We start from the raw sequence: 16,157 nt of genomic DNA on the forward strand, positions 1-16,157 counted from the left end.
GTTTTTTTTTTGAAGAAAACAATATTATGCTTTGCAGCTTTTCATTTGAAAAAGCCACCTTTCACCTGAAGTTTAGTAATGGATATAGAAATCAAATCTAATTGTTGCTGCACCATGATTAATTATTTGGAATACTCCCACAAAAACTTCTTGGGGCAGTAACTTGGCTGTATCGTCTTTTCCACAATCTAATTCTCACTGGCACAGGTGCAAGAATTACATTTTGTCAGTGAACAAAAAATGCTGTCCCTCCTTAACATTTGTGATCAATAATCTTTCTAGTTCCCTATTACCAATATATAAGGAGAAATAGGTTATTTCCCACTCTCTTTAAATAGTACATGAATCCTTTTTATATGATTGATAAAAATGATTATTTCAGAGTTCCATTCTCCATCTGGATCACGAGGAAGAGCAGCATGAGGACCGAGAACCGGAGCAGCATGGCCGAGTTCCTCCTCCTGGGGCTCCCCATCCAGCCAGAGCAGCAGGGCATGGTCTTCACCCTGTTCCTGGGCATGTACCTGACCACGGTGCTGGGGAACCTGCTCATCATCCTGCTCATCAGGCTGGACTCTCGCCTGCACACCCCCATGTACTTCTTCCTCAGCCACTTGGCCCTCACTGACATCTCCTTCTCATCTGTCACTGTCCCAAAGATGCTGGTGAACATGCTGACTAGTCACAAGTCTATCCCTTTTGCAGAGTGCATTTCCCAGATGTATTTTTTCATATTTTTTACTGACCTGGACAGCTTCCTTATTACATCAATGGCATATGACCGATATGTTGCCATATGTCACCCTCTCCACTACACCACCATCATGAGGGAGCAGCTGTGTACCTTGTTGGTGGCTGTATCCTGGATCCTGTCCTGTGCCAGCTCCCTGTCTCATACCCTTCTCCTGAGCCGGCTGTCTTTCTGTGCTGCTAACACCATCCCCCACTTCTTCTGTGACCTGGCTGCCCTGCTCAAGCTGGCCTGCTCAGATACCTTCCTCAATGAGTTGGTCATGTTCACAGTCGGGGTGGTAGTCATCACTCTGCCATTTGTATGTATCCTGGTATCATATGGCTACATCGGAACCACTATCCTGAGGGTCCCGTCAACCAAGGGAATCTGCAAAGCTTTGTCCACATGTGGCTCTCATCTCTCTGTTGTGTGTCTGTATTACGGAGCCATATTTGGACAGTACCTTTTCCCAACTTTCAGCAATTCCCTTGACAAGGACATCATCGTGGCCATCATGTACACCGTGGTCACACCCATGTTGAACCCCTTTATCTACAGCCTGAGGAACAGAGATATGAAAGCTGCCCTGGGGAAACTCTTCAGTAGAGCAACATTTTTCTCACAGTGACACTTGACTTTTACCTATTGATTGATTTAGTTTTCAGAACTCCATTTTGGTTGATGTGTTGTATTTGATTTCCATTTGAATGTGTTTCAAAACAGTTTATATCTCTAAGCTCTAAGACAAATGACAGCATGTTGACTGTGTCTTGTAAATATTCATTGACCAGAATTTCATTTTTTACACAATGTTCTCCTTTACAACTATATTTTAAAAATTGTTTTATTTTTTTATTAACACAAAATAATTGTACATATTTTGGGGGTACATGTATACAATTGTGTACTAAACAAACAAGATTAATTAGCATTTTCATCTCCTTTTCATTATTTTCTGTTTGGACACTTCAAGCACCTCTCCTCTAGTTCTTCAAAGATCATATAAGAGGTTATTCTGACCTATAGTCACACATCTTACTGTAAAACACTAGAATCTATCTAACTGGAATTCCTCCTTTCTGGCTCTTTGATAGCTTTTTTATAACTTTCCTCCACCTCTTCTCACATTTACCTTTTCTAACCTCTAGTAATTACTATTATACTTTCCAAATGGCTTTCTTATAAAAAGATTTGGATTAGTAAATATAAAATTAATTTTATTACTTATTTCTTCAATTTGGGAGTCATAAATAATACAATAATTCAGAGTTTGGTTATTCTTTATTTGAGATTTTTGGAAACCCATACATTTTTGACCCACAATCCCAGGCTTTAAAACAACCCAGAATCAAAGAATGTGCTGTATTATTTAACTCTCCTGTGCAGACTAAGTGGGTTTTAATTTCATCTTTATTGGTCTACTGAAATCAAAGAACAAAAATAATTGGTCACTTAAATAAGAGGAAATATATTACTCTCTGCTCATACTGTTAAATGTCACAGTGCTGAAGAGTGAGGTGTCCGGTGGTCAATACATCCCCAAGCACCGCCGCCCCCTCTTTGTCAATACTGTGTCATTGATTTTGTTTAGCTTCCAAACTCAATCATTAATGAAGATTTTGGCCTCTTTAGAAATATAACCAAATAAGAATGCAAACTCTCTGAAGGTACCATCATTTTCCTACAAATGCTACTATGGATTCAGCCCTGACTAGCCTTCCTGGACATCCTGCCTTCCTAATTGAAGAATGAAAGCAAAGTCCCTCAAACTTTAGGGTCCATAAGGATCCTTGGAGAGCTTGCTAAGTAGGGATTCCTATGATCTACATCCATAAATTCTGACTCAGCAGTTTTGAGGTAGTAGGGCCCAAGAATTTTCATTTCTAACAAGCTCCCAGGCTGCCCTGATGCTGCAGAATTGTGAACTAGAATTTGAAAAGAACTGGTCTAAGAACTCAATCTTGGAAGTTGTTGGATGCACATTTCATGAATTCTGTTCCAGGTAGAGTGAAGCAAGAGATAGCTTCAATTATTTTAGTTATAGAGGAAACAATAGTGGTTCGTGTTGATATTTTTCTATTTAATTCTGTAGGCAGTAAAACTTTTAAGCTCTAATATAATAGATAATACTCTAATAAGAAATTTTAAAAATCTAATATTCTTTCCTGAGACATGAGAATTCCTTTTCTCTTTCATACAGAAGATAGACATACCAGATACTATATATCATATCTTGTATTATCACATCAAACTACAATTAAGTGAAAATAAATCCAAAGTTTTGAAAACATACATCATATATTCAACATGTTTTTTTTCATTAAATTTTGAGTAATTTTGATGTGACTTGTGACTTTATTAATGTCACTCAATACTCTGATTTTCCCCCTCTCGTTAGAACATGTTCACATGTTCTAGAAAAACTCTAAAAAAAACATATTTTCTTATTTTGCACTAATAATTATTTCACACATGATACATGATATAATAAAATATTCATTAGTTATAAAACTTTAGATGATATTGAAAAAGCTATACCCTCACCACACACACACACACACACACACACACACACAAACACAGGTACTCTTGAGTTCTTGGCAGAACATTGAGTAATTTTGTGCTTCATGATGTCATTCATTTCTAAAAAGTGTCATAGAACTTGACATGTTTCTGGACACAGGACATAAATAGCACTTGTATAAAATCCAATCCACATTATTATCATTAGATACATCACATTTTTATTTTGGTCTTTACATCACTTCTGTGGGTTGTTTTTCTTGGGGGGTGATTTTGGTTTTGTTTGTTTTGGCACCTGCCTATGCAAAATAAGATGTTTTCCCAATTTAACATATAAATATAAGATTAGATAGTATGTAACCAGCAGTCGGAATGACATTGAAGGCTGTAGTGATACCTACAGAGTCTGCTTGGGTTGTGAGGATGCAAATCAAAACATTTTGAAGGAGTTGGATGTTTGATATTCAATATAGAATGTGAAAAAATTGCAATAGCCCTTTCTGCTCTTGCTCATAAAACTTTATTCCATAATCTTTGGTTTATACTACAGGGGAGTGAAAACAATTTGACATGGTCATCTCCTTTTCCAGAGTTCAACTGGAACTTCTATTGTTCAGGCATTTTCACAGTTGGATTGTTTGTGGCCTTTTCAAACAATCAAGCCACGGATACTGAGGAGCCCAAACAGAGAAGCCCATTACAGTTGATGCTTTTAGAAATATTAAAGTAGCTTCAATTGGGCAACTGACACAACAGATGATTTAAAGCCCTTATATAATCTTTAATAACATTGCATAGGGAATCTTTGTGCTAATTCCAGAAGAGACTGATTAAACCTTCTTTACTTTAAGTATATTTTAAAAATAATGATGCACCTAGAAGTGGAAATATAAATGTGAGTAAAATAATTATAGAAATACTATAAAATGAATCCCACTTGCATAAATATAAATGTTTACTAATAAAAATCATTTTAGAAGGTTTAGAAATGAATAATGGATAGGCAAGGTATCTTAACTTTTGCCATCATTTTCATGTCCAGAGTATTTGGATGAAGATGCATTACTTTTACAAACAGACAAGCAAAAGGTACTTTGCATTTGAGAAGGAAATTCCTCTGCACATCCCAAACTATGACCTAACAGGGGCAATCCAAATCTGGCAGGGAAGGAATTTCCCCATCTCTTGAGCTTAGGGCCTGCATCCTGATGCTCTTCATAAGGACAATGTTTCTTCAAAGTCTGTTGGAAACACCTGCCTGAAAAATATCTGGCCCCAAATCTCATAAATAAGCATCTCTGGAGGTGGATCTGAGATCTGCATCTTTAACAAGGTCCCCAGTTGATTCTGCTGAATATTAAAGTTTAGAGACCACTGCCCTGGGGCATCTGTCCTAGAGGGAGTAAGAGGAAAACTGAGAAATGAATACATGTTTAATTCAAGTCTCTAATCACAACTTGGTGTCCTGTCCCATTGGGTCCTAGCCCTAGCGGATAGAGTGAAGTCTTCACATCACCATTTCTGAAGCTGGTGAAATGAAAGAAGCAAGCTCCAGGCTCATGACTTTTCTCTTTGATGTCCATGCCACGGAAGTTATATGCAAAATCGGGTCTACTGGAGAGCAGCTGAGAAGGCAATACAAATCTTTGGGAGTAGGATAACCTGAGCATAAAGTTCAGAGCAGGACTGGGTATTCATCAGTAGCAGGTGTGTTTGCATGCACAGGTGCCAAGAGACCCCCTATGCTCTCTGTGCTGAAATGATTTTTTTATTCCTAGTTTCTAAAGACAAGGATATAGCAACCATCACTAGTCAATAATGCTCATGCCTCTATCTCCAAGTCTTAGGGAGAGGAGGAATAGAGCCAGATGACTATATAAATTAGCAAGCACACCCCCAAACCAGGCTGGAGGTATTGTGTCATCATTCATGTTTTAGGTATCAGGATGTGTGCTTCTTAATGTGTGTAGTGTAAACCAGTTCTCTTTAGTGTTTCTCTCCAAAGTTCCTGATCATTTGTGTATCAGTCCTACTTTTATTGTATGTATGTTTGAAGTTATTTCTGGCTATGGAGCTTTGATTTCTTTTTTAGCAAAGCTCTCGTAATGCAACTCCCTGTTAGAATCACCCTGATGATTTCTTACCTATGACCCTTAGTGTAGTCTCAGACCTTCATTAAAGACATCAAACCCTGATCCTTGGAAAGATCTACTACAATGTAATGTGTATTTCAAAATAGCTAAAATAGAGGACTTTGAATATTTCCACATAGTTACTTTTTTCTCCTGGTTTTCATTAAAGACACTGAGTATCTTCCCTAGAGATCTTTATACTCTTTATTTAATAGAATCTATGTCACCTCATCTAGAACAGCTCCTATGAGAGAGTTGTTTTACAGACACCATTTTACTTAATTCTTACAGTAAAATGCAGGGATTATTATTCCAGTTTTACAGAGGAAAAGCTGAAATTCCAAGAGATGCAACATTCGAATCCCTTCTGTCTGGCTTAAAAACTTGGGCTTTGCCTTCTACAGCACACACCCTCACTATCAAGAAAATATCCATTACTAGCAAGCAGCTGTTAAGGTATTGAGAAGGTTGGGTGTGGTGCAGTGAGAATCTCTACGTGGTCTCTACTTAGAGCTAATACAGAACTACGACAACACAAAGGCGTGGCTTAATTAGATCCAGGAGCTTTTATTAAAATCCTAAATCTCATAAACTAGATAGAATTACAGCTTTGGGAAGGAGTCATCATTTCATCATTTTATAGCATGAGGGAAACCAGAAGAGAATGGAGAAAGAGGGGGAAGTCTAGAATACTAGGACATCTCAGTTATCGTTCTGTTAATATTCTCAGGACCTAAGCTCAGTGTCTTACTTCTAACTTAAAGATGAGAAAAATGGGTTTTTTTCTGCTTGCCCAGAATTCACAAATATGAAGTGATGCTGCCCGAATTTGGAGCTATTCCTAATTGTAATGCGTTTCTCAACACACCATGCAACTCTCAGGCAGAAAGCTCTTAGCTTAAAGTCACAGTTCCAAGGAGAGCCAGAATATTTAAGCGATCAGGGACAGACTGAGAACTGGGCCAGGTGTTATTATTTTCAGAACTGTCACATCTGATATGTCAGTTGTTTTCAGTAAGTTTAAAAAGGAGATGGTACATCCATATGGGATAGGAACATGTTCAAATCACCAACTTAGAAAAAGCAAAGAATTTTTTGCCTACCATTAACCTATATAAAACTTCTAAATTTTCCTTTAGTTAAGAACTAGTATAATATAGCTGTAATATCTTGTATTGACTTTCTGTCTATAGGCATCTCTAGTAGGCATTTAACTAATCTGGGGCTTAAAGGTAACTTTTTATTAAGACATAATTAGATCTTTTTCCCACTTGTATTACAGGATTTAATAATTTAGCTTTTAGAGTATTTTAATGGGTAGATAGTAGTTGATGGGGAAAATTGCAAATACATTTTTAAGACACTTGACACTGATGAGTTGGGGGACCTGGATATAACTGGATCTTGAACAGGGCCTATTAGCAAGTTCTAAAGATCAAGATTCTGGGAGCCCAATCAGGAAGCTAAAAAAAGAGGAAAGGATATATGAGTGGCCCTCTTCTTTATCCTTGGTTGATGAAAACTCTATTATGGATTGTGTTTTCATGGTGCCACAAGAACTCATTGACTCAGAAGGTTATTATAAAATTATCTAAAATATCCTGACAAATTTATTACTTATAATAATTATGGAACAGCCAATAATGTTTTCTCTTTTTATAGCAGTGACCTTTTAACCAATGGATAATTTTTTCTTATCAATTTTATATATACTGGGAACTTTGGTGCTTAATTTTTGGTCCAGTTTTCTTTAGGCATATGCTATTGAAACTTCTGCCCCAGACTTTGATTATTGATGGATTTTGAAGTCATATTTCAAAAGTTTGATACATCGTAACTTGAAGGCACGAGAAAGGCTAATGATTATTTGTTAAAGTATAGAAACAGAATAGATATTGGGACCATTTTAACCTAATATTCCTCTCCTAAGACCATGGAGGTTTCTCTTCACTGACTTAGACACGGCTGGAAATTTCACTTTGGTCAAAGTTGCCTCTTGCCTGGATGGTGAGTAATGCCATATCAAACTCTCTTCTCTGTTGACAAATTCTATTTTAGAAGATTTTTTAATAGGCTCATGGCAATGCAGATGGATACTGGTATACTGTATTCATCATTTGAATGGCTCTCGTTTTATCTGCCTGTTTTAAGTCACACTTTGTTTTTACTTTCTTCAATGGCCCTCCCATCCCAGTAGAGGGAAGAGCAGAATGAGGACGGAGAACCAAAGCAGTGTGTCCGAGTTCGTCCTCCTGGGGCTCCCCATCCAGCCAGAGCAGCAAGGCATGTACTACGCCCTGTTCCTGGGCATGTACCTGACCACGGTGCTGGGGAACCTGCTCATCATCCTGCTCATCAGGCTGGACTCTCGCCTGCACACCCCCATGTACTTCTTCCTCAGCCACTTGGCCCTCACCGACATCTCTTTCTCATCTGTCACTGTCCCAAAGATGCTAATAAGCATGCAAACTAGGGATCAGTCCATCCCTTATGCAGGATGTATAGTACAGATGTATTTTTTCATATTTTTCACTGATCTGGACAATTTCCTTCTCACTTCAATGGCATATGATAGGTACGTGGCCATCTGTCACCCCCTCCACTATGCTATCATCATGAGAAAGGAGCTATGTACCTTGCTAGTAGCGGTGTCTTGGATCCTGTCCTGTGCCAGCGCCCTGTTTCACACCCTCCTCCTGGCCAGGCTGTCCTTTTGTGATGGTGACACCATCCCCCATTTCTTCTGTGACCTTGCTGCCTTACTCAAACTCTCATGCTCAGACACCTCCCTCAATGAACTGGTCATTTTCACCCTAGGAGTGGCAGTCATCACTCTACCTCTGATGTGCATCCTGATCTCTTATGGCCGCATTGGGGCCACCATTCTCAAAGTTCCATCTAGCAAAGGGATCTGCAAAGCCTTGTCCACCTGTGGCTCCCATCTCTCTGTGGTGTCTCTATATTATGGCACAATTATTGGAGTTTATTTCTTCCCCTCATCTGGCACCTACAGTTACAAGGACATAATTGCTTCTGTTATGTACACAGTGGTCACCCCACTGTTGAACCCCTTCATTTATAGCCTTAGGAACAGAGACATGAAGAGGGCTGTGGAGAAACTCTTAAATAAGGCAACAGTCTTGTCTCAGTGACATTGCTTATATATTCATGTATTTCTAAATGCTAAATTCCTAATCTTGGGATCAGCATAAAATAAGTGCTCAATAAATATTTAGTTACTTGAATTGTATTCTGTTATCCTTATTCTCTCTTTTCCTTGCAACCATTTAGTATCTACTGTGATTTCTGAGTTAATATTATTGGTGATTTCTCTTGCCCACTAGAAATTATTTAGTGGTACTTAAATTTCTTCTCTTATATCCTGGGTATATTCTTATGAATGGTTGGGTGATGTTGAATAAAGAGATCCCTTGGCATAGAATTTCTAAATTATGTCTTTTCCTTCCTCCATCTTCCTTTCAGTGTTCTTAAATTTTTTGGTGGTGGTGGTAATGATTGTTGTGGATCAGGAGAAGAGACTATATAGTACCCTTTATGGTACCAAGAAACCCTGTACCTATAGATCAGCTGCTACATTCAGGGACACAAGTCCTTGAACACTGACCACCCTTTTAGACTATAGTAACTTTCATTCAACAATCTTCTTTCAAAGCAGCTGTCTGAATCTTCCTGACTACCTGTGGGAATTTTAATGAAGAATTGGCTCAATCCAGGTAGGTGATGAGAAAGACAGAGCATCCATAGTCAGGAGCCTTCTCTGAACTTGGTCCCTTTCTCATTCATTCTCTTCATTATCTATCTCCCTGAAAGTCATTTATGCTCAATTTAGTGACTCTAGGTTTGTACTGTACAACTTAGTAATCACATATCTTTGTCTTCTATATCGTGTCTTCTTCAACATCCAGTGAAGGGCCCCATAGGGCTCTATCTTGGGGCCTATAATTGAGGATAAACAGAATTACCAGTGCTTCTGAGACTCAGCACCATGTAGCTGCAAGCAAGGAAAAATAGATCTCAATCGAAAGCCTTATGTACCAGAGTCGGGGCTGTGTGGCCTCAGGCCATTCACCTAACCCATCTGACCTTCAATTGCTTCTCTGGTATAGATGGAAAAATTATAAAATACCTAACACATTTTTATTTTAAATGAATTCAGTAGTAAATCTGGCTTAACACTACAACTAAGAAAAATGAATGTTAGTTTTTCCTACCTAACAGAGATGAGTTTGGGAGCAGAACTTCTACAGATATTGCTGAATTGTAACTACAGGCCACATGACATGTTGGCTATATTTCCAATTCAAGGTAATCAGCTGTCCTGGGAGACAGCAATACAGCTGCTGTGGCTTGAGCTAGAGCTGGATGACTAACAGAGTGTGAGGGAGTTGGTGGGTGAGTAGAGGAGGAAAGACAGATTGGAAGAATACCATACTGTCCATGTGTCCTGCCGAAGTCTGGCTTGGCACAATTCAGGAGCCACTTGTCAAAAGAAACTAACTTTATTTTTAGAACTACAAACGCCAAACAAAACAGCTCCTCAGGGAAAAAACCCTCAGAGCCCAACTGCCACCACTGGCTTCCACAAGCCTCTCCCCACCACACCAGCCTCTCCACCTCCCACAATCCTCCTGCTCTTGAGGCCGATTGGCTGGGTTGCGTGGGCAGAGCCAAAGAAGTCCCCCAATGAGCAGCTCCGTGGAGGAGCCAATCAGCTAGATGTTGCTGGGGCCACTGTGAGCCAATCATCAGCTGGCAGTCTGAAGGGCAGGGAAACAGCCCAATGAACATCACAGCAGAGGAGCCAATCAGCTAGATGTTGCTGGGGCCACTGTGAGCCAATCATCAGCCGGCAGCTGGAAGTTTGCTGGCAGCTAGAAGTTTGCTGGGGCCCCTTTGGCTGTGGCTCTCAACATGTCCAGAGTTAAAACCTGAGCAGGGCTGGAACCTTTCTTGCAGGTCTACGGGAAGCCTGCCTTAGCTAGCCGGGACACCATCATGAACCTGCTGCGGACGCCTCCCCATGTTGGTGGTGTCGTCTGCAGGACTGAGTACTCACTCAGTTCCCCAGCCTACTCCAGCTCTGTCCCTCAGATCCCTGAAGTTCTGCCTAGTTCTGACAGGACCACTTTCCAAAGAAGTCAACACCTGTCATTCATACTCATGGGCTGGTGACACTCTTGAGTGACTTCCTCTAAAGAAATAGCCAGCCCACCTGCCTACTGGAAAGGGTTTATAACCACCTTCTCTGCTAGTCCACCTGTCCCCTAGATTGGTTTTCTTATTTGTGGACAGACCAAACCACACTGGCAAGTGTCATACTGATGTGGATAGAATTTCTGGAAATCACATTGGAAGTATACGATATACCTGGCACTTTTCTCTTCAGCCATGCCAGGGCCAAGTTTCATGATCTTCCCTAATGAAGCATCTCACTGGGTTTAGAACAAAGTTTGTGGCATTTTTAAAAATCATGAATGTATAATGTGGTCACAGGTTTACAAATATAACTGGAAGTTGTTCAGATTGATATTTCAAATGACTAGTTTATATCTTTCTCAAGAGTTAATATTTATTCTTTCAAAAACGTGACAAAAGAGCAAGATTTCTCAGAGGAGAGGAATCATAACATCCTAGAAGCAAAAGCATTTGCATTTCAGCTTCGCTGTAGTATGCGTGTGTGTGATTTCAACTCTGACATGAAGATTAAAGAGTAAGCAAAAAGTATCCTATTTTGCCATATGTGAAAAGTAGAAGAGGATCTAATAAAGAATTAAATTCACTTTTTGATAAAATATAAAAAGCCATGAATTTCGCATTGATTATTATCTATGAATCTAAGATGATTTTTCATGCTTTTATTTATACATTATGGTTATACATAATAGTGGGGTTCACTTTGACACATTCATATTCCTCCCTCCCCTGATTCCTTTCCACTACTATTGAGGGGAAAGCTATAAATTAAATCAAGAACAATCTCATAAATCCATGAGATTAAATTTATTCATCACTAAGCATAAAAATTTAGAGTTAATATCAGAAAAATAGTGAGACTTTTCTTCCATTCAGTAGCTATTTAGCAAATTGTCTGCTCCATGCTAGGCAGTGCACCTCTCCCTGCAGGAAAAAGATGTGACCTCCAACTAAAGAAGCTCACATTCTAGTAGAGTAGAGACAGGTGGGCTAAAAAATATGTAAGAGTACAAAATTCTTTAATATAATCATACAATGAATAATTGAGATTATTATGCCTGATTACTGTATATTAGCACTATATTAAAATTTTACTATATTATCTCTTTTAATCCTTAGAATAACCCTATAAAGCACACATTGTTATTATCTGTATTTTACAGTTGAGAAAATTGGTAGAGACAATGACACAATTATATGATAATCACATAAGGAAAGATATAGTTAATGCTCACTGGATATTAGCAAAGATATTCACTAGAGAAATAATTCTTCAATTGAAAGTTGAAGGATGCTAAAGATTGATTCATAGAAGGCAAATTAAAGTCTAGACAGAAGGGACAGAGTGACCCAGAATATTAAAATAGCACAATAACTTCAGGGAAATGTTTAGGGAAAAAAAAAGGTGTTCCCATGTTTATGTGTGTATGTCAAGGGAACATTAAAAGCTAAATCTAGACAAGCAGTTAAGTACTATTTTGTGAATGGGTTAGGATGCCCTCTTAGGAATTTAGATACTACCTTGCAAGTGATAGAGTATCAATGACTGGGAATAGGGTGGAGCAGGGAAAACTGTGGAATGTTGTATTTGTACTGGGAAAAGATTCCTGAAGTAATCGATGTGTAAGATGGTTTGGCAATGGCTTGGGGAGCCTAGAGACAGGGAGCTCAATTGGAAAGTTATTGAACATCCAGGTGATAGGTGATGTATGCCTGAATGACGATCATGGCTTGAGGATAGAGATTATCTTGAAGATATGCTAAACAGGTCTTGGTATGTGATGGGAAGCAGGTGGTAGAACTAAAAATTGGTTTTGGTTTCTGGCTCTATGAATGCTAGTTAAGAATAAAGTGAAAGGCTAGGCACTTTGGATAATTTTTTGGAGACTGTGTCCCACTGTGGTCTTGAACTCATGAACTCAAGCAATCCTCCAGACTCTGTGTTCCAAGTAGCTGAGACTAAAGGGATGCACCAACACATCTGGTGCACCTTGAATGATTTTGATTACATTTAGCAATCTTAAGGAAGTGAAGGAACAGATTTCAAACCATCTGTTGTGTTTTTTTTTTCAAAACAGCTTCTAAGCAAGAGGAAACCAAATACCCTATGTATTCAAGAGGCAACAGGAAGCTCTCCATCATCCACCTCTCATCCCAGCTAAAGTCACATCCTGCTCACGTTACACTACCAAAGTGCAAAGATTTATAACTCATCTAACTTCAGAGTGAATTATTTAAATGCTAACAACACATTCCCATTGCTTGAAACAGGTGATCATAAAGAAATAGAAGTTTGAGTTTAGGGATCAGAAGTGAATGTAATGGGATGTATTCAAGGGAGGACCTTTGAATACAGTTGGGTGGAATCTAAGAACACTGGACTGTGGAACAGTGATAGGCAATAGTATCTGTTGGTGGGCCTTTATATGCTCTGAGCTGAACTAACTCCTCAGTGCCACACAATTATTTTGGTATAACCAAACTGGACACCCAGTCTCCTATCTCTCAGTTTCCCTGGGGCTTGAGGGAAAGAACTTAAATCCACCCCAACATGAAGTTCAGACATGTACTGCACTATGAATGGACTGCGAATCCCTGGGGATCAGATTGAAGAAACCAGAGGGCCACCTAGAGAAACCTCCAGGAGCAAAGAAGACGCGGCTGACTGGGGCAGTCTGAGAAGCAGGTGCAGGATAGCTGAGGGGACCTGGGCTGCCGGAGGGGTGTGACGGTGTATCTGATACTCGCACATCTCAATCTGCCTCAATTTCACTAGTCATGTCATCAGGAGCCTTAGAAATCTGCCAGCAAACCCACTCCTGAAAAAAATACGATCATGAGAAGTGAGAAGTATTTTATTGCTATTTCAAAAGACAGAAGAAAGCTGGGTGGCTTTCTTGGTGGCTCAGAAACTGTCAGTGGCCTGTGGTCAGCAGACCGAAAGATGTTAACAGAAAGGAAGGAGATAAGGGCAGAAGGACTCCAGGGCTTCTGGTTATATGAGAATGGCCTCCTCAACCCTCTCACAGACCCCTATAATGAGTGGAATCTTAGGGGCTAAGATGGAGCACGCTGCTCTAAGCGATTCACTATTGTACTTAATTGTTGCTGAAGCCTGGGGTGGTTTGATTCTGTGAAGGATTTCAGTAATTATTCATTGACAAAGTATAGGGGGTGCTGGGGTTGTGGCTCAGCGGTACAGCGCTGGCCTTGCACATGCGAGACCCTGGGTTGGATCCTCAGCACCACATAAAAAGTAAATAAGTGAAATAAAGGTGTTGTGTCCAACTTCAACTAAAAAATAAATATATTTAAAAAACTATAGGGACATGAAACATTCTAAGAGTGGTTGGATCTGAGAAATAAACTTCCACAAGGATAGTGGATACTTGGTCACACCAGAAGTAAGGGATCAAAACTATATAAGACTCATTTTTTTTAGTGTTTTTAATATTTCTTAGGTTCTTGGCGGAGACAAAAGAAACCTCCCATGCCTGTGAACATCATTTTTTCTTTCTTTACAACAATTTAAGCCTCTTTTTTTTTTTTACAGCTGAAGGCAAATCTGCCATCAAATAAGGAAAGAGGGTTTCAGTATTCTCACCCCTTGGTCCCATCCTACCCAAGAAGGATGCTGACATTGGACCTTTTGGACCAGGAGGGGGAAGGAGCAGCACAGGGAGCTCTAACACCGTTCCTGGTGAAATCTTGGGGAATCAGGGGAATTCGGGCAACCCACAGAGCCACCTAAACATAGACTTTCTTTGATAGGCAATTCTCAACCTATTCCATGTTACCTGGAATGTAAACTCCATATTTTATTTCTTTCTCTTAACCTCCACTTAGTCCTATAACAAAATGTGTTCCTAAAATTTTAATGATCGATTAATGAGTAATCTTGAATGAAAGAGTCCTGAAAACAGAGGCTTTGTCTTGTTCCGTGATATATCCAGAGCACTTAACAGGTTTTTGCTTTGTTTGTTTCATTTCGTTTTTCTTTTATTTTTTATGTCTGGGTTGGGGGAAGGATGAAGAGTGAGAACAACATCAATAATAATAATAATAACAACAAGAACAATTTTCATTGTTAAAACCTACTATTTGCCACTGTACCCCATGCATTTCATAGCTCATCTCAGTTAATCTTCCATGTTACCTTATTAGACAGAAACTGCCATCAAATAAGGAAAGAAGGTTTCCATGTTCTCACCATTGGCCCCATCCTACCCAAGAAGTATGCTGGCATTGGATGAGATGAGAAACTTAAAGCTCAGAGGAATTAAGTAAGTAACAGAAAGATGGCCTAATGGCCAGTGTGTGGCAGACTCCCCAGTTGAATCCCTGTGTGATTCTAAGTCTATATATTTTCATTAAACATTGCTATTGCTATATCTAAAAAGAAAAGCTCCTGTGACCGAGGACCCTCTTCAGGGCTCCCTTCATGTCCTTGTTCCTGAGGCTGTAGATGAAAGGGTTCAGCATGGGAGTCACTACCGTGTACACTGCAGCCGCTGCAATGCTCTTCTCTTCAGAGGCCACAGAGGGAGGGCACAGGTAGGCACTGAAAAGGGTCCCGTAGAAGACACAGACAACACAGAGATGGGAACCGCAGGTGGAGAAGGCCTTGCCCCCTCCACCAGGAGTCCGGACCCTCAGGATGGCAGACACAATGTGGATGTAGGAGATGACAATGCACAGGAAGGGGACCACGAGCACAGTGCCTCCTAAGACAAAAAGCGTCAACTCATTGACACGGGTGCTGGAACACGACAGCTTCAGGACAGGAGTTATGTCACAGAAAAAGTGAGCAATTTCCCCCACAACACAGAAGGACAGCCGGGCCATGAGGAGGGTGTGAGTGAGGGCAACCAGGTTAGTGAGGAGCCAGCACAAGGCGAGCAGCAGGACGCAGGCCCGGGGGCTCACTACTGTGGAGTAGTGGAGAGGGCGGCAAATGGCCACGTATCGGTCATATGCCATTACAGCCAGCAAGAAGCTGTCCAGGTCACCAAACATCAGAAAGAAGTACATTTGTGTGAGGCAACCGGTATAGGAGATGGTAGGATGCCGGGTCTGAACATTCACCAGCATCTTGGTGACTGTGCAGGATGTTAAACCCACGTCCACCAAGGACAGGTTGGCCAAAAAGAAGTACATGGGGGTGTGGAGGTGTGGGTCAGAGGCAATGGCCAGGATGATGAGCACATTCCCAGTCAAGGTGACAAGATACATACACAGGAAAATTCCATAGAGTAAGTGCTGTTGCTCCGGCAAATCAGATATTCCCCGGAGGAAAAATTCAGATACACTGGAGTGGTTCTCCATGACGGTAGTATCTGGAGGCTAGAGAAGACGGATGCTAGATTTACCATCAACCTGCTTGTCCTGACTCTCGGATCTTCCAACTCCCAAATGCAGACACAGACCACCAGAGGGACAGAGGGCAAAGGCACTCATGGCCTGATCGTCATTAAAAAGCAGCATAACCTGTTAGGTACTAAACGCTTAGCATGCGCCCTACCCATCACCCTCCAACAACCTTATCACCTTCAGAA

The 16,157-nt window shown here is 40.2% G+C and overlaps 3 protein-coding genes across 3 annotated transcripts; 2 read left to right on the forward strand and 1 right to left on the reverse strand.

Annotated features, from left to right (window-relative positions):
* Positions 1 to 419: 419 nt before the first annotated feature.
* Positions 420 to 1,361, forward strand: LOC101954795 (olfactory receptor 1J2). Its single transcript, XM_005321157.3, has one exon. The coding sequence runs from the start codon at positions 420 to 422 to the stop codon at positions 1,359 to 1,361; it is 942 nt and encodes a 313-aa protein (XP_005321214.3).
* Positions 1,362 to 7,598: 6,237 nt separating this feature from the next.
* Positions 7,599 to 8,540, forward strand: LOC101955065 (olfactory receptor 1J4). Its single transcript, XM_005321158.1, has one exon. The coding sequence runs from the start codon at positions 7,599 to 7,601 to the stop codon at positions 8,538 to 8,540; it is 942 nt and encodes a 313-aa protein (XP_005321215.1).
* A 6,454-nt stretch (positions 8,541 to 14,994) lies between these two features.
* On the reverse strand, positions 14,995 to 15,927 carry LOC144376916 (olfactory receptor 1N1-like). Its single transcript, XM_078045188.1, has one exon. The coding sequence runs from the start codon at positions 15,925 to 15,927 to the stop codon at positions 14,995 to 14,997; it is 933 nt and encodes a 310-aa protein (XP_077901314.1).
* Between the last annotated feature and the right edge of the window lie 230 nt (positions 15,928 to 16,157).

This window comes from Ictidomys tridecemlineatus, chromosome 4, assembly GCF_052094955.1.
Source record: "Ictidomys tridecemlineatus isolate mIctTri1 chromosome 4, mIctTri1.hap1, whole genome shotgun sequence".
NCBI lineage: Eukaryota > Metazoa > Chordata > Mammalia > Rodentia > Sciuridae > Ictidomys > Ictidomys tridecemlineatus.